This window comes from Grampus griseus, assembly GCF_964374135.1.
Source record: "Grampus griseus genome assembly, chromosome: 4".
NCBI lineage: Eukaryota > Metazoa > Chordata > Mammalia > Artiodactyla > Delphinidae > Grampus > Grampus griseus.
In genome coordinates this window covers 112,716,078-112,742,726 of record NC_138997.1, presented here as the reverse complement: position 1 = coordinate 112,742,726, position 26,649 = coordinate 112,716,078, and the positions used below count along the sequence as shown (strand labels likewise).

Sequence of the window (26,649 nt, the reverse complement as noted above, 5' to 3'; positions counted from 1 at the left end):
GTGTGCTAGTTTCTGCTTTATAACAAAGTGAATCAGCTTTACATATACATATATCCCCATATCCCCTCCCTCTTGCGTCTCCCTCCCCCCCACCCTCCCTATCCCACGCCTCTAGGTGGTCACAAAGCACCGAGCTGATCTCCCTGTGCTATGCGGCTGCTTCCCACTAGCTGCTTTAATAGGTCTGATTATAACACACGGGAGCTGTGCCTCCCCTGGTGACAATATCAAGGCCCTGTTACCTGGGGCTGAATTCACCCCGGGAACAGTGGTCAGGGCATATTACAGCGGCTCCTGTAGGAAACCAAGCTTCTAATAGAATTCCACATCCAGCCTAGACAAACTGACCTGGACAAGACAATATGAACATGGGTGGCTCTCCCCTCCGTGGTCTCATCAAGCTAGTGGTCTTTAGTGCTGCCTTCCCAGTCTGATGCCTCTCTCTACACTACCTATCAGCTATGGCACAAACAAGTAAGTGACATTCCACAAAGTTAACAGCCCTCCTGGACATCACTGGTCAGAAAGCAGGGCTGCAAAGAAACAAAGCACAGGGGCCTTCCTAGATATTAGGTGCTGTTTCTTCCTTTGGCTCTGAAAGGAGAGTCTGGCCAGAGAAACCCAAGCACAAGGACAACCCTCCACCCTGCCACTAAAATCTATCCAGTGCAATCCCCAGTGGCAGGGAGGATGTGACTCACAGAAGCAGGGCTGAGGGCTGGCAGGGCAAAAGCACGTACGCACAAGCAGACACCCACTGACCTCCACAAGTTTCATCAGGGGCACTGGGTTGAAGAAATGGAGCCCGGCAAATCGGTCCTGTCTGGTGGTGGCATTGGCTATGCTTGTGATCTGCAAAGAGGAAGTGTTGCTGGCAAAGATTGTGTGTCTGTGGAGAGAAAGACAGTAGAGTATTGAAATGAGTCCCATCTTTGGAAAGTCAGGACTCCTCTCAGGTGCAACACACAAGGTGACTGCTTACTGTCCAGGTCCTGTCCTTTCCTGACCCTAGAGGAAATCAGGGAAAAGACACAGCTTCACACAAGAGGCTGGAATCAGTGACCTGTTTCATTTAAATTTTGAAATTTTAAATTCAGAAGTTACCTGTTCCAAAAGCCTACGTAGTCTTTACCAAACCTTCCTTAATTTTAGGGAGCAAAATTTCTCCTGGCTACTTGCATTATTTAATTCACACAGTATGTGAGAAACAAAAGGAGGCAACAACGTCAGTCACAAGATGAAACTCCAAGTGAACAAAGACTAAGGAAAAACAGGATGCATCACAGACACTCAAAATAAGCAAAAAACTGTGAAGAAACACCTGAATCCTTAACAAGAAACATCTGACATAAACATGAACTACAATCTTTTCCCCTCAAGTGAAAAGCTTTACTTTTCCATTGACTGGGAATTCAAATGAAAACAGAAAAAAACCAACATGGTCCAAAAGAAGTTTTAAGGTTATACTAGTAGACTTGGGGAAGGAAGGATACACGTATACACATGATAAATGTAGTTCAAGGCATTCTTATTATTATAAAATCTCCTTAAAAAAGCAGTACCATCTTCTTTTGAGTATATAAAATATTAAATTATTAATTTAAAAAATCCATACTGACTTAAACCCAATTTAATTTTTTAAGACCTCAGTAAAGTGGGGTGCCAAAGGCAGGACAGGCAAATATTTAAAGAGACAGGCAAGACTTACGAGCTTTCCTACAGCACCACCTCGTGGATAAATGTACACAAAATGGCCTAATGCTAAGTACAACCACAAGAGCCTGGTCACAGCGCAGGAAGGGGAGTGGTTCCTTACGACCAGATTGGGGGGTTCCTGCTTGCTCAAAAGGCAATACTACAATCTGCCTGAAATCAGGGGCAAGTGGGAAGGAGAAGGGAAGGGAGAAGAAACTAGTAATTTGGGAAGAGGAGAGAAGAGTGAGGTGAAAGCAGCTGGTGTGCTAGGTAGTGGCTACCAGAGGCTGAAGGAGGACCCTTCGTGTGCTCAGCCCAGGAAAGCACTTCACTTTTTTTTAAAAATTTTTGTTGGGGTATAGTTGATTTACAATATTGTGTTAGTTTCAGGTGCACAGCAAAGTAAATCAGTCATACATATATGTATACCCACTCTTTTTTAGATTCTTTTCCCATATAGGCCATTACAGAGTATTGAGTAGAGTTCCCAGTGCTACACAGTAGGTCCTTATTAGTTTTCTATTTTATATATAGCAGTGTGTATGTGTCAGTCCCAATCTTCCAATTTATCCCTCCTTGCCCCTTACTCCCCCACCCCATAACCATAAGTGTATTTTCGACATCTGTACCTCTATTTCTGTTTTGTAGATAAGTTCATTTGTAGCCTTTTTTTAGATTCTACATATAAGTGATATCATATTTGTCTTTCTCTGACTTCACTCAGTATGACAATCTCTAGGTCCATCCATGTTGCTGCAAATGGCATTATTTCATCCTTTTTTATGGCTGACTAATATTCCATTGTATATATGAACCACATCTTCTTTATCCATTCCTCTGTTGATGGGCATTCAGGTTGCTTCCATGTGTTGGCTATTGTGAATAGTGCTGCAATGAACATTGGGGTGCATGTATCTTTTTGAATTAAGGTTTTCTCTGGATATATGGCCAGGAGTGGGATTGCTGGATCATATGGTAGCTCTATTTTTAGTTTTTTAAGGAACCTCCATACTGTTCTCCATAGTGGCTGTACCAGTGTACATTCCCACCAACAGTGTAGGAGGGTTCCTTTTTCCCCACATCCTCTTGAGCATTTATTGTTTGTGGATTTTTTTGACGATGGTCATTCTGACCCGTATGCGGTAATACCTCATTGTAGTTTTGATGTGCAATTCTCTAATAATTAGTGATGTTGAGCATCTTTTCATGCACTTTTTAACCATCTGTATGTCTTCTCTGGAGAAATGTCTACTTAGATCTTCCACCCATTTTTTGACTGGGTTGGTATTTTTTTGATACTGAGCTGAATGAGCTGTTTGTATATTTTGGAGATTAATCCCTTGTCGGTTGCTTCATTTGCAAATATTTTTTCCCATTCTGAGGGTTGTCTTTTCATTTTGTTTACAGTTTCCTTTGCTGTGTAAAAGCTTTTAAGTTTCATCAGGTCCCATTTGTTTATTTTCGTTTTAATTTTCATTACTCTAGTAGGTGGACTGAAAAAGATCTTGCTGTGATTTACAGATCAATGGAACAGGATAGAAAGTCCAGAGATAAACTCATGTATCTGTGGTCACGTAATCTATGACAAAGGATGCAAGAATATACAACGGAGAAAAGACAGTCTCTTTAATAAGTGGTGCTGGGAAAACTGGACAGCTACATGTAAAAGAATGAAATTAGACCACATCCCAGCAATTCCACTACTGGGCATATATATACCCAGAGAAAACCATAATTCAAAAAGACACATGCACTCCAATGTTCACTGCAGCACTATCTACAACAGCCAAGTCATGGAAGCAACCTAAATGCCCATCGACAGACAAATGGATAAAGAAGATGTGGTACATACAATGGAATATTACTCAGCCGTAAAAAGGAATGAAACTGGGTCATCTGTAGAGATGCGGATGGACCTAGAGTGTGTCACACAGAGTGAAGTAAGTCAGAAAGAGAAAAACAAATATCGTGTATTGACACATATATGTGGAATCTAGAAAAATGGTACAGATGAACCGGTTTGCAAGGCAGAAATAGAGACACAGATGTACAGAACAAATGTATGGACACCAAAGGGGGAAAGTGGTGGGGGTGGTGGGGTGGGGGTGGTGGGGTGATGAATTGGGAGATTGGGATTGACATGTATACACTGATGTGTATAAAATGGATGACTAATAAGAACCTGCTGTATAAAAATAAATTTTAAAAAAAGAAAATTATAAAGAAATCAATATAAAGCAAGATGCTATTAAAAAAATAGATAAGAAGCTGCTGTATAAAAAAAACCACAAAAAAAATAAAGCAGATTCTCAATCTAGTCCATTAAAAAAATAAATAAAAGCACACAAAAATGACTGCAAAAAAAACCCCAAAACAATGAAATTAGAATACACCCTAACACCATACACAAAAATAAACTCAAAATGGATTAAAGACCTAAATGTAAGACTGGACACTATAAAACTCTTAGAGGAAAGCACAGGCAGAACACTCTCTGACATAAACAGCATTTCACCTTTACAGCACAAGAACACTGACCTTTCTCAAACAACTTCTAAGTTGGCCAACTTAAAGGCCAGCTGGAGGGGCCTGTCGTTTAAAAAAATAAAAAGACTTTTTTTAAGGTTTAAAATTCTAGTTTTCAAAGTTTCTTGCTTTTTGGTCTGGGGAAAATAATATAAATTATCCTGTCACATAATATAAACCATCCCCCATCACAGAAGGCAAGGAGACCCTCTGCAGTAACAAGGAGTGGCTGACATGCCCTGAAGCACAGCAGCAGGGTCTCCACAACCCAAGGCTGTGCTAGCAGGGGTTCCACACCACCCTTAAGAAAAGAAAGGGCTATCTCAAAGGTGAGGGTTACACACTCATCTTTGATGAGTGTGGCACCTTTTTATAGGACATTTGAAGGGCAACTCATCTGCAAAAAGGGGAAACAAAGGCACACTGACTGGAGAGCATGTTTCGTCAAACAATGAAGTTACAGTCGGCCCTCAGGATCCACAGGTTCCGCCAACCCGGATCAAAAATATTCCAAAAAAAAAATTCCAAAAAGCGAAACTTGGACTTGCTTGTGATTTACATAGCATTTACATTGATGTGGACCATTTTTTAAAAAGTCTTTACTGAATTTATTACAATACTGCTTCTGCTGTTCATGTGTTTTGGTTTTTTTTGGTCCGCGAGGCATGTGGGATCTTAGCTCCCCGACCAGGGATCGAACCTGCACCCCCTGCACTGGAAGGCAAAGTCTTAACCACTGGGCCGCCAGGGAAGTCGACATAGCATTTACATTGTATCAGATATTATAAGTAATCTAGAGATGATTTAAAGTATGTGGGGGATTGCGTAGATTACATGCAAATACTACAACACTTTATGTAAGGGACTCGAGCATCCTCAGATTTTCGTATTCCCAGGGGGTCCTGGAACCAACCCCGACAGATACAGAAGGAAGACTGTACATCAGGGCCCAGTGCCGAGTGTCTCCAACCCAGGACATTCCCAGCACACATATTACCAGAAGGAGAAAGATGTCTCCTGCCGACAGACCTCCACCGCCACCTCTCCCAATCGGCCAGGCTGGCTCTGCTACTAACAGTGTCTCACACTGCCTTCCTTCAACACAAACACAATATATGTACACATTATCTTCCACAAAAAAGCACACTCTCACATTTTCCTTGAAACACTTGACTCTCTAGGACCATCTTTTGTTTTTCCCTTTCTGATATTTACGTACCAAAAAACTTTCCTCTGAAATGCACTAACAGAAAATCAACAGCACAAGCATGATGGTCACTGGCAACACCCCCAGGTGTGAAGAAGACTAGAGGAGGTGGTGGACTGTGGTGGAGGAGAGCCCATGCTTTGTCGAAAGGGGGGAGCCAGGACTCAGCTGGGGTGGGCCATGGGCCCTAAGGAAGCTTTTCATCTGCATGTCTTATACTGCAGCTAGGGAATTTGTGCTCTCTTCCAGGATGCAACTGTTTTATCAGGGCTTCCAAGTGGATCTTTATCACTAGAATATATTTTCGTCTCCCATTATAAGGATCTAACTGCAAAACTAAGCAGTAAAGTATCTCAATCAAGCTGTTTTATCAATAAAAAAAAACACAACAACAACAATTCAGCAAACATTCAATAAAGGCGGTGATCTAAAATGAAGACGAGAGTGTGCAGAAGGATGGCTGGGGCCAGAAGCAAAGTCACATCTACGGCGTGCCTACTACTGGTCCTGTCACGTGTCACATCTGTTTTATTACATAAACTTAGGTGAAAGAGGCTAGTATAGTGCCTGACATACAGAAGCTCTCCGGAAATGTGAGCTGAGTTACACGAGTTTCCCAAACAACCCTGTGCAATAGGTACCACTACCCCTATTTCACGGACAGGGCAACTAGTCTTAGAGTTAGGACTGGGAAGGTCTTGGAAATTATTTACCCCTAACTCCTGAACTCAAATTACAGATGATAAAACTGAGGGCCAGAAGGGGTTCATGACTGTCCAAGGTCAGAGAGGGAAGTGGGGGGGGGGCCTGGCACCAGGCCCCAGGCCACCTGACTTTCCCCTAACAGTCCTTCCCTTACTCGACGCTGACAAAAGAGGGCAGTCAGACCCGTCACTGTCACGAGGGAATGACCAACATTCCAATAAAGACCAAACTGCTTGACAATACTCCCTTTTCTGGGGGTGGGTATTTCACTGACTCAGAGGGCTCCCCGCTGACTTGGGAGTCAACGCCCCTACCAAGACAGCCTTCTGTTTCTGTAGATGGTGCTGCAGCCCCTAAATGCCCGTGTAAAGCACATAAGCATGCTCGTCAGCAGAGTGACACACAGGTGACAGAGAGACAGGCCTCTTCTCTTTGTCAGGACAGGGCCTCTCCAGCCACCAGACCATAGAGCTCTAAGGGCTGACAACCCAGCAGCCTGGTATGCAAGTGTTTCTCTTTAGCCGGTGCTCACTGGTGGCTGCCTAAGAATTACTGTTGTCATATAATCTTATTTGACTTTGAGTCCCAACCAAGAAGGGTGAAGCGTGGCCAGGCAAACCACAAGAAGAGCATGAATGAATACATCAGGTGTCAGTATCACCAAGAGCCACACGCAGAACTAGAGCTGCACATGTGCAAAGCTTGCTGACACTGCAGATAGTCCTGAGCCCGGCGGCCCTGTGCCTGACCTGCATGAGGCTGGCTCTCTTCTCCCACCCTTTGCCAGGAAGCTGGGTAAGAACTCAGTGCTCCTTAAAGGCTCCCAAGAGTGTTGTGATTTAACCCACAGAAAGCTCAAAGCAGGAGGGTCCTCGAAAACTGTGTAGACAGAGAAGCAGTCCCTTCAATTACATCATTCTGTTGGTTCTACCCAAAAGAGGGGACACACCAAACTGCTCTGAGGTTGTTCAGCAGACATTTAAGGACATGTCCGAGTGCCTCCATCCTCTGGCCTGGGAGGGCCCAAGACAAAGACGCTGCAAGAGATGAAGGCCTGTCCCTGGATGGGCCCTCCATTTCACATGGGAAATTCCACCCTAATTTGGGGACAAGGATCAGATGAGGGCAGCCCAAGCCTCGGGAAGCAAACTGGGGGTGGAGGATGGAGAACAAAGGAAACAGTGTCAGCTCTTCTGGAAACAGCTGTAGGGTAATAAAAAGTCTTAGTGTCAGAAGACTCTTTCCCAGGAGAAAAGCCCAAGCGCCCAGGAGGAAGCCCTCAGACCCTACAAGATCTCCCAGAGATCACGTACTCGGAAGCAAACTTGTCCAGCCTCTTGAAGAGCTCGCTCTTCACGCTCAGATTCTCTACAATGGCCTCCACCACCAGGTCTGTGCTGTGGACCACGGATGCTGCGTCCATGCTGGTCAATATGCTGCTCAGGGTCTTCTCCATGAACTCATCGCCAGCCTAATGCAGTGGAGTAAGAAGAGAACAGTCACTGGGCTCACTAGAAAATGGTGTGTGACTTGCTGCTAAGGCGAGAGGAGAGAGGAGGGCGAGGATACCCCAGACACAACCTGAATGTGTCCTGAAATTCTGAGAAATAAAACTCCCTACGTTTCTTCTTAGGGCAGACAGCATCTCAATATACTTCTGGACACCAGGGCAAGAATCAGCCTGTGCACAATCCCAACTGCTGGTCAGCACACTGTCGTGTGTCAGTCATAATCTTTGAAGCTCTTAGTCAGCTCTGCTCCAGTCACTAAACTGTTTGTTCACAGCACCTGTGTTGGCCTGTTCTATCTGTTCCGAGTGAACAGCCAGCCAGCCATGTACTGTTCCATGACGAGCTTCTTGGAAGCCTGTAATTTGTCTTCCGGAAAAGGGTAAAGGCTGAGCTCAGCCCCATCCATGAGTCTGAGGGGTGGTGCTGACTATATCCCTCTAGTAGGAGGCAGGGAAGAGCCCAGTAAGGGCAGGAGCGAGGAATAAGAAAGCTGAACTCAGCAGTCGCTCGTCAAATAATGATCGCCCATCACGTGCCGGCAACGGGTGGTTCAGAAGCACGCCAGACACAGTCTCTGCTCTAAAAGAGCTCACAGTCCTGTCTTTTCCTCATTTGTGCCTCCAGGTTTCCACAAAGAGACCTCAGTCAGGGCAGAAGCAGACAGTGCCCCTATCAGCTGCCATTTTACTTCAAAATGTCATTTGCCCGTGAGGATTCAAAATGGTCACAATCAGCTAAAGGCATCCAAAGTCATCAGGAAATAAACAACTCTCAGAGCCGTTCAACAGAAATATAACGCAAGACGACAGGTGATTTAAAATGTCTACTGGTTGCATTTTAACAAGCGAAAAGAAACAGGTAAAATTAATTTTATTTAACCCCAATATTTCTCATGGACTATTTAGTGATTACGTTATTATACTGGCCTAAAGTTAGGCCTATTATACTGGCCTAAGGTTTCAATTCAAACAAATTGAAAAAGCAAGCAAAGGCGAGAGCACCCTCACAAATGTGAAGTGGTCAGAGGACTGGTCTTGAGGACATGGACGACAAGAAATTACCTTGGGGTTTTCTGCAAACTTCTTCTTGGCCACTTTCCGAAGGCTTTCCTCAATTCCCTTTCTAGATTTTGCCAGGATGTCCTCTGTTTGGTCCACCAACACTACTGTGTGGCCAGTTGCTGCAGCAACCTGGAGCAAAAAAAAAAAAAAAAGCAAGAAAACATAAAAGTTAAAAAAAAAAAAAAACCAGTAGATGGGAATTCCCTGGTGGTCCAGTGGTTAGGACTCAGCGCTTTCACCACTGGGGTTCAATCCCTGGTTGGGGAACTAAGATCCTGCAAGCCGTGTGGCGTGGCTCAAAACAAAAACAAAGAAACAGTAAAGTTTCATATTCTACATGAACTCTAACACCATTCTACTCAAAATACCGAATAAACATAATAAGCCAACAGTAATTAAACACACACTTCTTACTTCTTCCCAGGCACTGCTCTAAACCCTTAACACGATGACAATTCTCCAAACAACCTTACAAGGTTAAGAAATGTGCCCATGGTCACACAATAGGTAGGCCGCAGAGCTGGGATCTGAATCAAGGTTCTGAAGGCCACACTGTAACCACTACCCCGGGCTGCGCTGTCCAACACAGAAGCCACTAGCCACACAGGACTATTTAAATTAACTGAAATTAAGTAAAATTAAAAACTCAGCTCCTCAGTTGCACCAGTCCTATCTCAAGTGTTCAACAGCCCATTCCCAGAGCACCTACTCCCTCCCCAACCACCTTGCTTCCTTAGAGCTGGCCCAGCTTGTGCAGCTTGACCCGTGGCTCATCTCCGCTGCAGTCCTTAAGTCAGCAGTGGGTAAGACTTTAACAATGGTGGCAAAAAGACTCATGTCCCCAAGGGCTAATTAGTGACAAGACTCCCAGGAAACTAGGTCTTGTCATCAACCAATTTAAAAGGAAAATTCCCCTCCCGTCCCCTTGCCCATCTTGGTTAAATCCTGAGGATACGTTTAGTGAAGCTGCCCCAAGTTCACATGGAGCCAGCCTAGTTTAGCCACAATCAATGACAAGTCAAGCCCTACCTACTTCATCACAGTTTGCCAACAGCTTTGGCAAAAACTGTGGAAAAGGTAGATACATTTTTTATTTCATATTACAGGTAGGTGTTATACTCAGTTCAAGCCATAAGTAATAGGACACATATGGCCTAAAACAAACATCAGTGATGCAAGATAACAGCACAACTGAGATGCCTCTCAGGGTCTGGAGACACCCCACAGAACCACTGGCTTTGGAACGTCTGTGGACCAGTGGTACGTAAAAGAGGGACAGGTTAGCAGAAACAAACCTGCCCAGAGATGACAGTAAAGAGTAGTTCTAAACCACCATCATGATGTGATTCTGGAAACCAGGCAACTAAAAACTCAAAGTTGAAAACCAAAGAGGAAAAGAAAGAAACAGAAGAGAAAAATGCAAAGGAAAAAAGGTTCATATCCCGAAGAAAGATTTCCAAGGAACACTTCTAAAAACGATAAGACAGGTTTTAGATGGAAGTTAATTAACAACAGCGTCTCCCTGAGAACGCTGCACTTAGGGCTGCGAGTCTGAGCCTGCGGGGCCTGTAGGCCGCATAAGCACTGCCAACGACCCAGAGACTGGAACCGAGAAAAGGAAACACTGCCAGGACCGGAAGGCCTGACAACCACAGCAGGGCAATGGGGGTAACGGAATGAGTTATCTTGATAAAAAAACAGAGGAAAGAAGCAAACTTGCCCTGTCGGCACAAACACAGGCTGCAGGCAGCAGCAGGTCAAAGTAAAATAACACCCCGAAAGCTAAACACACATCAGTCCATACCAGGTTTCTCCCTAAGTAACAACAGACCAAGGCCCATCTTGCCAACACCTCAAATCACTGGACACAAATCTGAACCTCCAATTCAGTAAATTCAAACTAAAAAAGCAAGAGCAAGTTTAGAAACTGTGCAGGAAAGACCACACTGTGAGACTGTTTTCTTTAGAAAGGCTCTTGGCTGGTGTCTGGAGACATACATTTGGAGAGGGTTCCTGCTCGCGGTATCTAAACTGTGCAATATGGTTTACACTCACAACTGCTTTCCTTCTGAGAGTCTGAAATTCTGGTGCTTGCCAGGAAGAGGGTGCCTATGTGACCAGACCCAATAAAAATCCTGGGCTCCGGGTCTCTAGTGAGCATCCCTAGTAGACAACATTTCACATGTGCTGTCACAACGTGCTGCTAGAGGAATTAAGTGTGTCCTGTATGAGTTCACTGGGAGACGACTTGAGAAGCTGGCACCTGATTTCCTCTAGACTTTGTCCCACACGCCTTTTCCCTTTGCTGGTTCTGTTCTATATCCTTTTCCTGTAATAAGTTATAGCCACCATGGTGATGACTCTATGTTGGTCCTGTAAGTAAATCACCAAACCTGGAGAAGCGGGGGGAATTTGGTGAGGAACCCTGACACAGAAAACTAAGAAAATAAATCTCAAATTCCAGATGCAGCTGGTGATGAAACTGAACTGCTTTGAGGCAGGCAGCACTGGGGGGCAACAGCTGAAGGGAGGCGTGATGACCACTGGTCGGGCACCTCGTCTGCAAGGTGGGGCAAGCAGAGGTGCTGGCTTGGGGACCTTCCCTTTTTGTCTTGGTTCCTCTGACAGTCCGTCTGGAATAACACAAGTGGTTTTCACCTTGCTCCTCTTAACCTCTGACCTAGGTCATCCTTTCAATAGGCCAGACAGGATTCCTCAGGTTCCGCCTTTTGCCCAGGTCCCAATCCACTCTCCCGCACTTCACCTCCAGCATCACTCGGGCTTTTTTGCTCCTCAAGGGGTTGCGGAGGAAAATTCAAGTACATTTGGAACAAGACAGTGCCAAAGCTGAAGGGAATAGAGACAAAGAAAGACAGCAAGGGACTTTGCTAGTGGTTCAGTGGTTAGGACTCCATGCTTCCACTGCAGGGGACACTGGTTTGATCCCTGGTCGGGGAACTAACATCCCGGAAGCTGCAACTGGCGACCAAAAAAAAAAAAAAGACAGCAAAGGCAGTGTCTTTCTGCTTTAAAACTTTGTAATCCCACTGAGAAAACATGAAGGAAAAAAAACCACTCAACAATACAAAGCTCCATATGTGGGATGTCAAAGAAAATAAAAACCACATGGTGAAGAATTCTGTCAGGCAACAGATCTCAGAAAGCCGGGTAAGAAGAGTACACCTGGAATGCGCCATCTTCCCAAGGAACAAGGTATTAACCTTAAAGAGGTGGAGCAGAATAAGTGAAGGAGGTGGTATCATGCCATCTCTCTAGAAAGCCTCTTTCAGAGTTATTATAATCGTGTTTGTGACAGTCACAGGGCATTTTTGGTTATGTGGCAGATAAGCCATAACGCTATCCTTATGATTACTTTTTTTAAGTTGCAAGCAGAACCAAACCTAGAGAGGAAGCAACCCTCAAAAATTCAAGTGAACCAAGAGAGACTTACAAAAACACTAAAATTCAACTGGGAAAAACCCTGGCCAAAAAGCATTTTCAGCCTAAATGCTGACTTTCCACTCCTATCCAAAGTCCTCTGATAAACACCGCCAGCTGCCCACCCACACCCCCCCCCCGCCCCAGTCCCCCACCCCGGCCATAAGGAGACACTAGGCAATTCAGTCACTGCCTTGCTCATCCTGGCGTCTAAATGAGCACACTAGAGATGATACAGTATGTAGACAGCAGCCAAAACCAGCTATTAAATCAAGGCTCTCTAGGCGATGTTCCAGAAGAGCAAAGTGCATGTGTCAAATGACCCATGTCAAAGTTACTGAGGGTGTAAAATTTTTGTTTACTTTCTCATCTCAACCAGAAGATACAGGATGTGCAAGGAGGGGCCAAACCTCAGAGAGAAAGAAGACAGACAGATCTTCCCAGTGTCACTGATCACATCCTCCTCTGCAAAACCTCCCTCAGCCCCACCGTGCCTCAATGGTCTGAAAGAGGCTGCTCTTGTAGAAACTTTGTTCAATTTTTTTCTCTACCTCAACTGACTGCAGAATTTTCTACAATTTTGGGCTCTCCAAAATGCCTAAACTGGTATTTCTGGTGTAGTAAGAAAGCAACAATTGTATAATCTAAATGGTTATCCCTTTAACAATTTCTACTTCAGCTTTTCTTACCTTGGCTAACTCATAAAGCTTCAAGAAAATACGAAAGAAATCTTATGGTAGAGTCATTCCACAAATATAGTTAGAGAAAGACATTCTGGTTTAAACACAAAGTGGATATGGTTAGTGGGGAGTTCCCTGGTTGTCCAGTGGTTAGGACTTGATACTTTCACTGCCGTAGCCTGGGTTCAATCCCTAGTCAGGAAACTAAGATCCGGCAAGCTGTGCGGCACAGCCAAACAAACAAACAAAAAACCCAAAGTGGATTTGTTTCGGACTGAGTAGAGAAAATACGAGTGAAAAAGAGAAATTTACATTCTTGAAATATTTTCCATCTCATGGTGAAGCTCTTGGTTGCATAGCAGTAAACTGCCGTTACAGCACAGCTTCAAATGATTTCAAAGAAAGCAGTTATTTTCATCCTACCCACTTGTAGAGAGTAACCCAACCTAATGCTAAAGTTCCTTGCAATCATTTCTTGCAGACATACCCAAGAGACACAACGTTGGCAGTTATCTTGAGAGCAACTTCCTGTCCTATTCATCTTTGCAAACCCCAGTGCCTGGTCTGTGGTGGGCACTCAATGTATATTTGTTGAATAAGTAAATGATCAAACTACATCTAGCCCACTGCCTGGTATGTATTAGATGCCTGATAACATTTCCACAGGATGAGTCTAATGTTCTTTGATTCTATTCATCTACTCCAAGTGGGGCTGATATTCCTCTCCTACTCTGTGTGTCTAAACGGGCTACCACTGGGATAGAGTCAGGATGCAGGCAGCCTGTCCCTTGCCCCCCTGCAATCCACGTCCAACCTGGAAGCTGCATGACTCTCATCCCAGACTGGCTCAGTAAGCTGATGCAACCTTAAGCATGGCCAGCAGTCAGATCTTCATTCATGGCTTCAGCTACACGCGGGTTTGAAGGCAAAAACCAGAAAAAACAGAACAGGAAGTGCTGTGTTTTTCTTGGAAGCCAAGTAACTGTACTGGGGTATACAAACAATCTGGACAGCGGGGAAGCTGTCAAATAGTTTGGATGAAAAAAATGCAGATTATTAGGAAACGCTTTCCACCCAATGACCAGGGGTCACAGACGAGAACTTTGGCCTCTCAGAGGTGAGCACTTTTGCTCCCCCGCGCCAACACCCGCATTCCCCTGGGGTGGAGGGCAAGCACCATTTAGAGTCCCGTGCTGAGCACGGCTCTACGTGCGTTCCCTTTACTACTACTGCCTCCTCGTGGCTCAACCCCGTGTCGTGGCTGCTCCAGGCCCTGGGACAAGGTGAGCAACAAAACAAATCCCCTGCTCTCAGAGAGCTTTCACTGCTCATAAATTACCCCGTTTGGTCTGCACAACAGCCTTTGGGGGAGGCACTGTAACAGTAAACAAAGTCTGGATGTGATGGGGCTTTGACGCTAGGGCCGCCTGTATCCAAGCTCACGTGCTGGCTGTTCCTGACCCGGAAAGGCATGGCTGGGTCTGAGGGGAACAGTCTGAGACAGCTCTGAGCTGGGCAAGGGCCAGACTCTGGAGCCCGTCTGCCAACTGTGAGACAGAAAAATTCCTTAACTCCCAGAGGCTGTCTCCTCACCCACAAAAATGGGCAGCAGAGCTGCTGAGAGGATTAAAAGAGTTAATATACACTAGGGACTGTGCCTAGCATATCACAACAGCTTAACGATTTTACTCTAGGCAGGCCCCTTCCTCCTTCTGCAAGGGTCCAAGGCCTAATGCTGGATCCAGGTACAGACTCCAAAGGTAAATTACTTTATTTTGCTTTTACAATTACATCTTCTGATCTCACGACTTGTTCCCTTTTTGGTTTTCATTTTCAGGTTTCCTCTTCTGTGTCCTTCCATTTTTACAAACAGGCTAGGATCTCTCTTCATTTAAAAAGAATGTTTAGGGACTTCCCTGGTGGCACAGTGGTTAGGAATCCGCCTGCCCAATGCAGGGGACACGGGTTCGATCCCTGGTCCAGGAAGATCCCACATGCCGCAGAGCAACTAAGCCCATGTACCACAACTACTGAGCCTGCGCTCTAGGGCCCGCGAGCCACAACTACTGAAGCCCGCGTGCCTAAAGCCCGAGCTCCACAAGAGAAACCACTGCAATGAGAAACCTGAGCACCACAACAAAGAGCAGCCCCCGCTCAATACAACTAGAGAAAGCCCGTGTGCAGCAATGAAGACGCAACACAACCAAATTAATTAATTAAAAAAATAAGAATGTTTAAAAAGCAGGGGGGGACACCCACAAGCTTCCTTAGCCACCTGAAGCTGGCCTTTGCTTCACCACAGAAGTCTTTCAATTACTGGGGAGGCACAGTGGTATGTGGAGCGCGAGTTCTAGAACTGGACTTCCTAGATTGAAACCCTGGCTTAGCCACTTACTGCATAACTTTGGACAAGTTATACAGCCTCTTTATCTATGATTTCCTGATCTGTGATAAGGAAAACAACAGTGCCCATTTCATAAGATTGTTGTGAAAATTAAAGAAGTTAAAGCGTTTAAAGTGTATAGACCAACGCCAAGCACAAAGAAGGTGCACAATGCTTGTTAGATGTCACTCTCGTCACTACACTTTGCACTCTCACTTTCCCCCTGAGCCATGCAATTCCTAAACCCTAGCGATGAGGTTTCCTCCACCAGTACTGTGGTATGAATGTACAGATAACTTATCAATGGTCTTCTAAGTGCTAAAGCCAATGCCTGTTCTTTAGCTCCATATTCTACTTTTCCACAGCCCTACACACTGCCAGCTAAACCATCCTTTTTGAAACTCTCCAATTTCTTACCTCTATTTTTTATCTGTTCCTTTTAGCCATATTAATTCTCTCCATCTTCTCAGCTTTTGAACAAAGGTATCCTTCAAGGTTCTGCTGTCAGTATTCTTTTTCTCTGTCTTTATAGCCTTTCTTTCTGGAATCTTAATCATTCGCATAATTCCAGCTATGTATGAAACCAGCATATTCTGTCCTAAGCTACAGTCAACACCTTGACCCTAAAAACCAATTCTCCTTGACCTTCATTAATACTACCACTATCCTGAGGGTCACAATTTGCTGGACAACACTTTTTTCTTAAACTCAACCCTTAATTACGTCCAAAGAAATTATATCCACTATTCAAGGCCCATTTCAAAAGCTACCCTCTCCATGAAGCCTTTTTCCAAATGAATGTCTTCTTTCCTCTGTTTTGAAACCTTATACCTAGACTTTTACTGCTGTTATTATGCTGCTTCACACCAAAGTCAGCTGTGTCACGTGGATCTTTGTCTAATGATCTCTGCTCTTGGATCTGAATCTCTTGATAGCAGACACTGATCTGGTCCCTGTGTCCCCTAGCACTCATCACTTGCACACGGTGGTTGTCCAATAAATAACTGCTCAATACCAGGTGCCTAGAGCACAGTGACCTGAGCCCGTGCTCTCCTCCGGCCACACACTTTTCCCTTATGCTGCTTCATGGCTCCACGACCCTGCCCTTAGGTTCCCTCCACCAGAAAGCACCTCTGCCTCACTGTTGCCTGGGGGACTCCAACTCGTCCTTCATGATCCAAGAGAGGCCCTCTCTCCTTTAATGAAAGCTCTCCCAACCTCTAGCAGAGGTGGTCACTCCTTTGTGCCTCTACTGATTTACAGATACAGCAGGTCTTTCCTGCAGGACTCCAAATATAGAAAGAAAATAGAGTGCGGAGCTGGTGAGAGCCACCAGCTACCAATGGCCACTCAGTTATGTAACGGTAGCCAGAACCCCAGGATGTGAATACAACAGAGGAATCAAAAACAAATGGTCATAAAACAAATGGTCATAAACAATTTCATGTTGTAAAAATCTCACAAATTTCAGAATGAAGGTCATAAACCAATGAGTATGTAGGAGAAATTCCAGATGTGAAAGATAAATTAGACATGAAAAAGCTGACCAACACCAACTTCTGATGATGACTCAAAATAATACCTAGAGACCTTTTCAAAAGAGCTGCTGTATCATCCACTTCTTCAGAGTCTGAAGTAGCTGTTACCACAAATCCCAACATAGGGTAGTTCTGGCACACTCCTAACTGCAATCCAACCAAAATTTCCAGTAAATATAAATTTTATATACGTATATGTGGTGTAATGTATACATATGCCTTTTTATAACATGTACTTTTTTAATGTTCCTTTTCCCTCACCCTAAGAAGATATATCTTATATGTAATGTTATATCTTAAGTGTCTAAAAGCCATATCTTAAGGTATTTAAACCACTAAAACTTTCATCTGTATCAGGTGACATCCCAGATATGATAAGTAGGCGATCTGTGCCTTTATGACAATTAACTGTTCATACTTGTGCTCCTTCCTCTGGACAGTGAGCAATTCAAGAGCAGCAGCCACATGTTACCTTCAACTGCCCCAGTGCCTGGCACAAAGGGACACAATATTCATGAAAAGAAGGCATGAATAACAGCTGTATTTTTTAAAAGCGTCAATTTGTAAATTATCTTAGGAATAAGTTCTCAAGAAATCATGACTGGTTTTGCTACTAGAAACTCTTTATAACAAATTTTACAAACCAAGTTATTTTAGAATTATGAAAAATCACACTCTTAGTTTGAAAAGGATAGGAAGAAAAAAAGAGTTAATAACTGGAGCCTTTAGTCAATTACCAAGTGAAAAAAATGCCACAAAAATGCCTGGTATTTTGTGAGCAGTCCAACCATTTTCTGGCACTGGTGGAGATGCCAGGCAAAAGGGGAACTGGAGGGCAACCGCCGTGTAATATGACCACCTCTGTAATTTCAAAACTGGATTTATGCTTAATTTCCTCCAGCATGTCAATGTGTCCTGTACCATTTATCAAAGGGGCTGTGGGCACACACAGCCCCTTTGACGGACAGGATGTGTCCGTCCATCCTGTGAGGGACACGTGCGTGAGCCAGGTCAAGGATGACCACAGACATGTGACATAGGTTCCTCTTCAGGTTTCTCATCAACGTATGTTTCTTCTCTATCATAGAAGGGAGAAAGTGAGGCATCTTAATTTCTCAACTACTGCAAGGTCAGAGATTGGCAAAAGTATTTACTGTTCAGCTTTATTAGCTACAGATGATCAAGATCCTCTATTTTTAGAGCAGGAAGACCAGTGTGGTGGCTTTCACACTTTTTAGCCATGAAATCCTTCCTCCTAAGAATGTATACAGAAGAACAATACATAAAGCATGGGTCAGGGAAGAGGGGTTTGGGAACCACCAAGGAGATTCACTGAACTCCTAACCCTAAAGTCTGTCAGAGCATAGTGTAAAAACCTCTGATCTATTCACATCTGTTAGGATGGCTATTATTAAAAAAACAAAAACAAAAACAAAACCATAAAATAAGTGTTAGCAAGGATATGGAGAAATTGGAACCCTTGCACACTGCTGACGGGTAAAACAGTACAGCCACTGTAGAATATGGTATGGCAGTTCCTCAAAAAATTAAAAATAATTACCATATTATCCAGCAATTCCACTTCTGGGTATATACCCAAAAGAACTGAAGCAAGACTGTAACACAGTTACAACTGTAACACAGTTGTAGACCATGTTCATAGAAGCATTATTCACAATAACCAAAAGGTGGAAGCAGCCCAAGTGTCCATCAATGGATGAATGGAAAAACCAAAGGTAGTGTGGACATGCAATGGAATATGATGCCATTAAAAATATTCCAATGCAATATTATTCCCTAAAAAGGAAAGAAATTCTGACACATGCTACAACACAAATGAACCTTTAAGATTTTTAGGTGAAATAAGGCAATCACAAAAGGACAAATACTGTAGGATTCCTCCTATAGGTAGTATCTAGAACACAGTCAAATTCAGAGACCGAAAAGTAAAGCAATGGCTGCCGGGGGCTGGGGGAAGGGGAGATGGGGAGTTATTACTTAACAGGCATGCACTTAAATGCCACTGAACTGTACATTTTTAAATGGTCAAAATGATGTCTTTATGTATTTTTTACCACGCACACACAAAACCTTTAATCCAACACAACACCTTCATTTTACTGAGAAAGAAACATTAACTAAAGCAAAAAAATTATTCACCTAAGATCACATACAGGCACTGAAGTGTTCTATCCAAAACATAATTCTGTAAAAGGCACTTCTGTCTACATTACTAACTCCATTAAACTTTTCAGTGGCTCCCATGACCACAGAATAAAAGTTCTTACACATGGCATGCAAGGTCCTCCAGGAAAGGGACCCACCTCCTCTCCAGACATGGTGTTCACCATCACCTGAGACTCTAAGACCAGCACAAGGCTCGTAGTTGCCCACACCTGCTACTACTGCCTCTCACCTCCAGGACTTCGTACTGCCCATGCCTCCTCCCCAACTTCCCCTCATTAAGTAAGCCTGAGTATCACTTCCAGATACTAAGCATCCCCACCCCAAGATCCTCTTCGTCCCAGGCACAGCATCTGTGTTCCAGTAATACCCCTGCATACCCTTACCATCCACCCACCACGGTGTGTGATGATTACCCGTTTAAGTGCTGTCTCCCCGACTCCTGGATTCTGACTAAACGTCATTCTATCTTTGTCGGCTGAATAGACCCTGCATGGCTGGGGTGGGCCCTCAGGAAATGTTGACTGAATAAATACATCTGCTGGGAAAAGCCAAGATGAGATTAGGTCTCCTGAAGGTCCAAGGCTCTCTTCATAGGGTTGCTTAGGGCCTCCCCTCATAATGTGAAAATAACTATACTGGAGTTCCAGTTCAAGACAGTACAGTAGGAAGATCCTGAACTCACGTCCTCCCATAGACACACTGAGTCTACAGCTACATATGGAACAATTTCCTCTTTAAAAAAACCTAAAGAGGGGCTGAGTGATGACTACACGTCAGGCAAAAGAGAAGAAAACCACAAGGTGGGTAGGAGAGGCTGGGATACAATCTCATCATAAACCCCATGCAGGGAGGGACCTTGGAACCTGGAGCTTCTCCCTGAAGAGCAAGGGGCTTGCACCCACATCAGGCATCCCAACTTTTGGGTCATACACTTGAGATGACCCTCCAAAACTTCTGACTTTGAAAACCAACAAGGTTCATGTCCCAAGACCCACAAGACTCTAGCAATCTGAGAAGCCACTCTTAAAAGGCTCACGTGCTCAGGTTCACACACCCCAGGGCCCAGCTCAGAGGCAGCTGATCACACCAGACTTAAAATAAAGGAAGCTGACCTGCTTATATTAAAGCGTCAGCCTGAAGGGCAGGCATCTAATTTCACACACACATCTAGAAGCCGGCTGTAACACTCTCCAGGTATGGAGACCGGTAGGCACCACCTCTGCGCTCTCCCTGTGCCATTCTCCAGAGCACCAGTGTCTCCTGGTGGGAAGCTTCTGCACGTGTCTGGTGCCCCAATTTTTGCGGCCGCTGCTAAGCAGTGCCTCTTGATTGCCTGCCTCTGGAGGCTAGGTGAGTTTGCATTCCTGGCCCCGTAGGACTGTAATAATTGGTGTCACCCAGAAAGGAGCTCATACCCATCTGGCACCCCACTTTTTGCTACTGCTGCCAGGGGACACCTCTACATCGCCTGGCTCTGGTGGTCAGTGGGGTTTATGTTCGTGGTTCCCACAGGACTGTAACCAACAGAGAAAGTTCTTAAAGGGCTACCAGAAAGGAGCTTATACACTCATCCGGTGCCCTAATTTCTGTGGCTGCCACTCAGGGAACACTTCCAGATCACCTGGCTCTGGTGGCCAGAGGGGCTTAATGCCTAAGGCTCCAAGGACTGTATGTATCTAATTACTTCTAAAAGCTGATGCCTGAGGGCCTGGCTTCCAGGTGGCCTGAATCTAGATGCTGAGATTCTTCCCTTTGGGACATTAACAGGACTTGGCACATCCTCAACTACTAAGAGCTGTTAAAAACATAACAGGGTACTTGGATAAGCACAGAGGTTGGAGACAACCAGGAGCTGAGGCAGGGATGAACAACAGGGTTCATCTTCTACATGAGGTCACTCCTTCAGGGCTGGGAGACGTGATTGTTCCATCTACCGTTTAGAGTCAAGCAAACTGAAGAAACAGAGGATTATGTTCCAAATGAAAGAACAAGATAAAACCTCAGGAAAAAACCGTAATAAAGCAGAGACAAGTAATGTACCTGATAGAGTGCAAAGTAGTGGTCATAAAGATGTTCACCAAATTGAGCAGGAGAATAGATGAACACAGGGAGAACTTCAACAAAGACATGGAAAATAAAGAAAGTACCAAACAGAAGTCACAGAGCTAAAGAATACAATAACAACTGAAAAAGCAAGCTATAGAGGTTAAACAGCAGAATAGATAAAGCAGAAGAATGAGTCAACTAGAAGACAAAGCATAAAACTCAACCAATCAGAGCAGCACAAAGAGAATGAAAAAAGTGAAGATAGCTTAAGAGACTTATTGTACAACATCAAGTATACTAACATTCACGTTACTGTGTCCTAGAAGGAGAAGAGAGGGAGAAAGGAGAAAACTTATTCCAAGAAATAATGGCAGAAAAATTCCCTAACCTGGGGAAAAGAAACAGACATCCAGATCCAGTAAGGCCAAAGAGTTTCAAATAAGAAGAACCCAAGAGACCCACACCAAGACACATTATAATTAAAATGTCAAAAGTGAAAGACAAGGAGAGCTGCCCTGCAGATGCCGGACTTGCCGGCACCACGGGTGCGGCTGCCCTGCTGCACCTGTGATGCTGGGGCAGAGAGGAAGCGGCTACTTCTACGCTCAGTGCTCAGAAGAGTGGGCGCTTAGGATGCTTTGTAGCCGGACATCACCAAAAGCTGCGTGAGAAAGCACCTTGTTTCCACGTGCAATTGCAGTGGGAGCTGTGCGCAGGCCCTTGAACACTTTGATATTCTTTTTCTTTATAAAATAAGGCTCGTCGCGAGAATTAAATGAGATATGTGTACAACCACATGGCAAGCTTTGGGCACAATGGGATTGACCAGGAGAGGGTCTCCTTATTGGAAATGATTGTTCTGTTGGTCTGTCTGGCGAAGACTTTTGAGGAATCCTTGGGCAAGTGTGACATGCATCCCTGGCTGAGGGCCGCTGAGCTGGTATCAAGGCCCTGTAGGGCCTCCAGGCCCTGTTCAGAGCAGGGTCCTAGGTGGGGGCGAGGGGGGCCCAGAGCCACCTGGTCCACAAGCACTCGTGCTCTGAGGACCCTGAGACGTGTCACTCTGGAAGGAAGGCCAGAGGTTCGCTCCTGGCATTTGTCCTGTTGATGAGGCAGAAGTCGGGCCCCTGTGTGGAGCCCCTCGATGGGCCAAATGTAACCCTATAAAATGATCATCCAAACCAGGGGCGTCCTGGTCTCCTTGCGGGTGGAGAGTGCATTTTGCTATTTCCCGAAATGTTTAAGTTGGAGAGCTGAACAAAAGCTGTAGGTCAGTGGCTCTCGACTAGGGGCAGTTTGTCCCCCTCCCAGGGCACATGGCAATGTGCAGGGCAGGAAAGGGGTAGCAGTGCTGCTGGCATCTAGTTGGTGGGGGCCAGGGCTGTAACTACATGTCCTGTGGTGCCCAGGACAGCTCCATAGTAAAGCTACAGGGTCCCAAATGCTGATAGGGCCAAGGCTGACAAAACCTGCTATAGAAAATATGGTTTGGGGGTGATTCACGGATTGGATTCCATTTCTCAGGTCCGTGGGCCCAGCTCGGTCCTGTGCAGCTAGTCAGTGGAACAGACCTGCAGGTGTGGCTCTTGTCACTCTAGGACTGGCTTCAGGACAGATCCTGCTGATGAGGCCAGGGCACCATCCTCAGTTCTGCAGGACAGTGCACCGGAGGGGAGCCGGGGGGTGTGTGCCTGACTCACAGCACGGCGTCCACGCACACCCAGTCTGCCGGCAAGGGCAGTGGAGAGCCGGGGAAGTCATGGCCTTGGGAATGTCTTCTGATGAAAAAGAACCTGCAGGCTTATCTAATAACTTTTGTGTGGAACGTTGGTGTGTTGAAAAGCAGTTCTGTGTGCTTTCCCCCTTGGTGTGGATCAGCAGCGCTGAGGCAGCAGGCGTGATACAGAAGTGTGAGCAGAGACGGTCTGGAATCCCCAAACTCCAGGGAAACTAAAGGTGACAGCAAGCCAGTGAAGAGGACAGGAGTTGGGGCCAGTGGTGGTGGTGGCAGCCCAGCAGGCACCCCTCGTCTCAGGGCCCTAATCCTGGCTCCAGCCGGGTGGTCAGGGGAACTGCAAGGTCTTCTGGGCGAGCAGAGCCCACAGTCCCGAGCTGTTCTTCGCTGTGTTTGGGTCATCTCCCCGCAACCAAGGGGGAGAAATCTACATGAGGTTTAAGAATTAATGCTTTAAGAATGTGGATCTCATAGTTAAAACCTTGGAACACGTGTTTTCAGCACAAGGTGCTAAAGTGAACGAAGGATTTAACACCTTTTCAAGGAGGGTGTCTCCATGTGGGCAGAACTAGAGAATAAATGGGTGTTGAATAAAAAAAAAAAAGACAAGGAGAAAATATTAAAAGCATCAAGAGAAAAACAACTTGCTACACACAAGGGAACCCCCAGTAAGACCAACAGCAGAATCTCTGTATGTTAGAAGGGAGTGGCACAATACATTCAGAGTGCTGAAAGAAAAAAACTTCCAACCAAGAATACTCTACCTGGCAAAGTTATTGCTCAGAGTGAAAGAGTTCATCACTACTAAACCAGCCTTACAAGAAATGTTAAAGGGACTTTAAGCTGAAAAGAAAGGGCACTAATTAGTAACAAGAACACATAGGAAAGAATAAATCTCATTGGAAAGGTAAATATATAGTAAAGGTAGATTAATCATTTATAAAGCTAGCATGAATATTAAAAGACAAAAGTCATAAAAGTAACTATGATTATAATAATTAGTTAAGGGATATACAAGATAAAAAGGTGTAAAATGTGACATCAAAAACATTAAATGGCGGGGAGGGTATTAATGTTGAGCTTTAGAATGGGATCAAACTTAAGTCATTAATAAATTAAAATAGACTGTACAAGTTGCTGTATGTAAGCCTCATGGTAACCACAAAGAAAATTAAAAGTCAATGCAGGGAACTGAAGATATTTGAAATATGAATATAAGAATTCATAATCAGAATCTATAAACATTTCCTAAAATCCATTAGGAAAAAAAGGACAACATGAGAGCTAAACAGGAATGAAATTTAATAGCATATTACACAAGAATATATCTATATGGCCAATAAACATGTGAAAAGGGGTTCACCTCACTAGTATTGTAAGCAGGGAATTCTAATAAAAATACAATGAAATGTCACTACACCCACCAGAATGACTAAACTTGAAAGGAACAATATAATCCTATAGAGCAAAGAGAATCTTCATACCCTGAAGGCAAAACTGTAAACTGGTATAACCACTTTGGAAAAATGTTTGGCATTATCTACTGAAGTCAAATATATTCATATCTTGTAATCCAGCAAGACTGTAATTGAAACTGAAACTGTAATTTCACCCAAGAGATATGTCCACACATGTATGTCAAAAGACAGGACCATGACTCTTCACAGCAACAGTGCTGTGACGGTTAATTCCAGCAGGTCTAGAATTAGCCTGAGTTGTTTTGCTGAAGTTCCTGCACCACAATGACCCCTGGTCAAGGCATGAAACCTACTGATTTATAGTGTTGCTTTGTAAACTGAAGTCTAAAGTTTTGGGGTGGTTTGTACCAGCTTATCAGCATTGTTTGTTGATAAGAGTGATATTGATGATTCACACCTGATTTGATTTTTAATTAATTATTGAATTTTCTCTTACTTAGAAAAGAATTTCATGTGTCTTGTTTGCAAGGAAATCAATCACACTCATTCTTCTCAAATTATTCAGTGATAAATTATCCCTAGCTTTCTGAGGAGATGGTAGTGGAAGAGTGGATCACAAAAATAAAGAGGTCTTTTTCCCTCCTCCCATAGACATGTTATTTTTTCAATAAATAAGGAGGACTCTCCCTGGCACTTTAATCTGAGTGCCAATAATCTGAATCAACCCACTGAGAACTCCTGTTTTATGTGATAGTGACCTACACTGTAAGACCTTGAGGACAAGCAGTCTGCAATGGAAAAAAATTTATTTGAAGGCTATGTCCTCAGCTCTATGACTTCTTTAGCCTTGGTGGAAAGCAGGCTTAGCCAGAGAGAAATATTTTTGGACAAGGGTGCTCAGAGCTGTAAAAATAGGTCCAGTGAACAGCACACTTGTCAAAGCCCCTGAGTACTCCAGCCACAGGGCCAAGGAAGCATGCCAAGCAGAAGCTTGCTGGATTTCTCTATTTTTGCAAACATACCACCAGATTTGAAGCCCCTTCTCTGAAGTGTAATTTGAGTGGAGAATTTGTGAGAATTACATCAACTGGTCCAGTGAGATGTTCCATGTGCCCCTACACTACAGGAGGGCTGCATTTCATCAACATTACATTCTCTCTGAAAAATGGCAAAGTTGTATGTACCATCTGCCAAACGCAAATTCTGACTTCTCGATCCTCAGAGTAAGTGTTTGGCCCAGAATGAGTACACGGAGTCGCTGCTCCCCATGAGGCTGCTGCGCCCCGGAGGCTGCTGTGCCTTTGCATCTAGGCCTGCCCTTGGGTTCTCATGATTTGATCCAGGGAGGAAAAAAGTCATAAATCAGTTGCATCTCTCAGAGCTGGCAAGTCGGGGTTTATGACTGTCTCTGTGCAACGCCGTGAACTTTGCCATCAACACAAGCTGTCTTCACAAGCTTCCACAATCAGAAAAAGGCATTCCATTGAGGCTTTTGACCACCACCACAGATAGGTGGTTTGTACTTAAAACAGTTAAGTTCATTGGCTGGCCTCTTTTTTTAACTGAGATTTTTATATTTTAAATAGCATTTCTAAAAAGCCAAGGAAATGTGCCTCAATTTTTAAGTGAGTCTGTTAAATACACAATTTTTTTTTTAAATTCAGTAAGCATCTGGGTTTGGTAATGTAGAGAAAATAAAGTCTCTCCCTGGACCCTCCACTCCCATCTCCCACAAATTCTGGAAAGGAGATGGGATAACTGGACATGTCAGTGGCATCAACCAACTCTTAGTTATATTTAAGAATCTCTGAAAGATGTTGCCAGGATGCACGCTTTCTGAGTAGAGGAGAGAGCTGCAATTCCAAACTGCTCTCTCGGAAGATTAATATGGCAATGGTTATTAGGATGAGTGTTTCTTTCCTATTAGATTCTGCTGAAATGAACCAATTAAGATGTTTCCTCAACAATTCAGGTATCAACGCCTGGTCTAGGAATTACAAAGGAAAGAACAGGGGAAACAGCTCTCCTCGGAGGAAAGCCTCAGAGCCTTCTGCTGTATGGTGGACACTCTGACAGAAACCCTGTCTTTGGAGTGCATGAAGTGGCTAGAAGATCAACAATGGCAATCACAGAGGGAGGAAACTCTTTGGGAAAGCTGGAGAGAACAAAGAAATCTTGCCAGGTGAATTTGAGTCTATTATGGGCAGAAAGATAGTAGCAGAGGATGGAGATGACTAGCAGGTGACTCTAACTTTGAATCTAGAGCTGAAGAGAGGTCAAGCTGATACCTGCTGATTCCAGATACCCACAAAAAATCCCCTTGCCCATGGAAGCCATACTTCTCCCCCCAAGACAGCAGAGGCTAAAGGTGCAGGTAGAACTGTGGTCATTGCAGCCACAGGGATCTCCAGCAAGCAGAAGAGTAGTTGAGAGACCCGAGTTCCAGGCCCTGCTCTGCCTCTGACCCTTGACCCCAAGTGCCATCTCTGCAGGGATGAGTATCATAATGGTCACATGAA

The 26,649-nt window shown here is 44.4% G+C and overlaps 1 protein-coding gene across 2 annotated transcripts in view; it reads right to left on the bottom strand.

Annotated features, from left to right (window-relative positions):
* HADH (hydroxyacyl-CoA dehydrogenase) overlaps positions 1–26,649 on the bottom strand; it is a 47,483-nt gene that overhangs the window by 15,244 nt on the left and 5,590 nt on the right. For both annotated transcript variants that reach the window (XM_082653699.1, XM_082653700.1), the window contains exons 2-4: positions 8,706–8,834; positions 7,447–7,604; positions 763–889 (exon numbers count right to left, since the gene is read on the bottom strand). In XM_082653699.1, the coding sequence (XP_082509825.1) occupies positions 763–889; positions 7,447–7,604; positions 8,706–8,834 (414 nt within the window). The remainder of the gene's footprint in view (positions 1–762; positions 890–7,446; positions 7,605–8,705; positions 8,835–26,649) is intronic.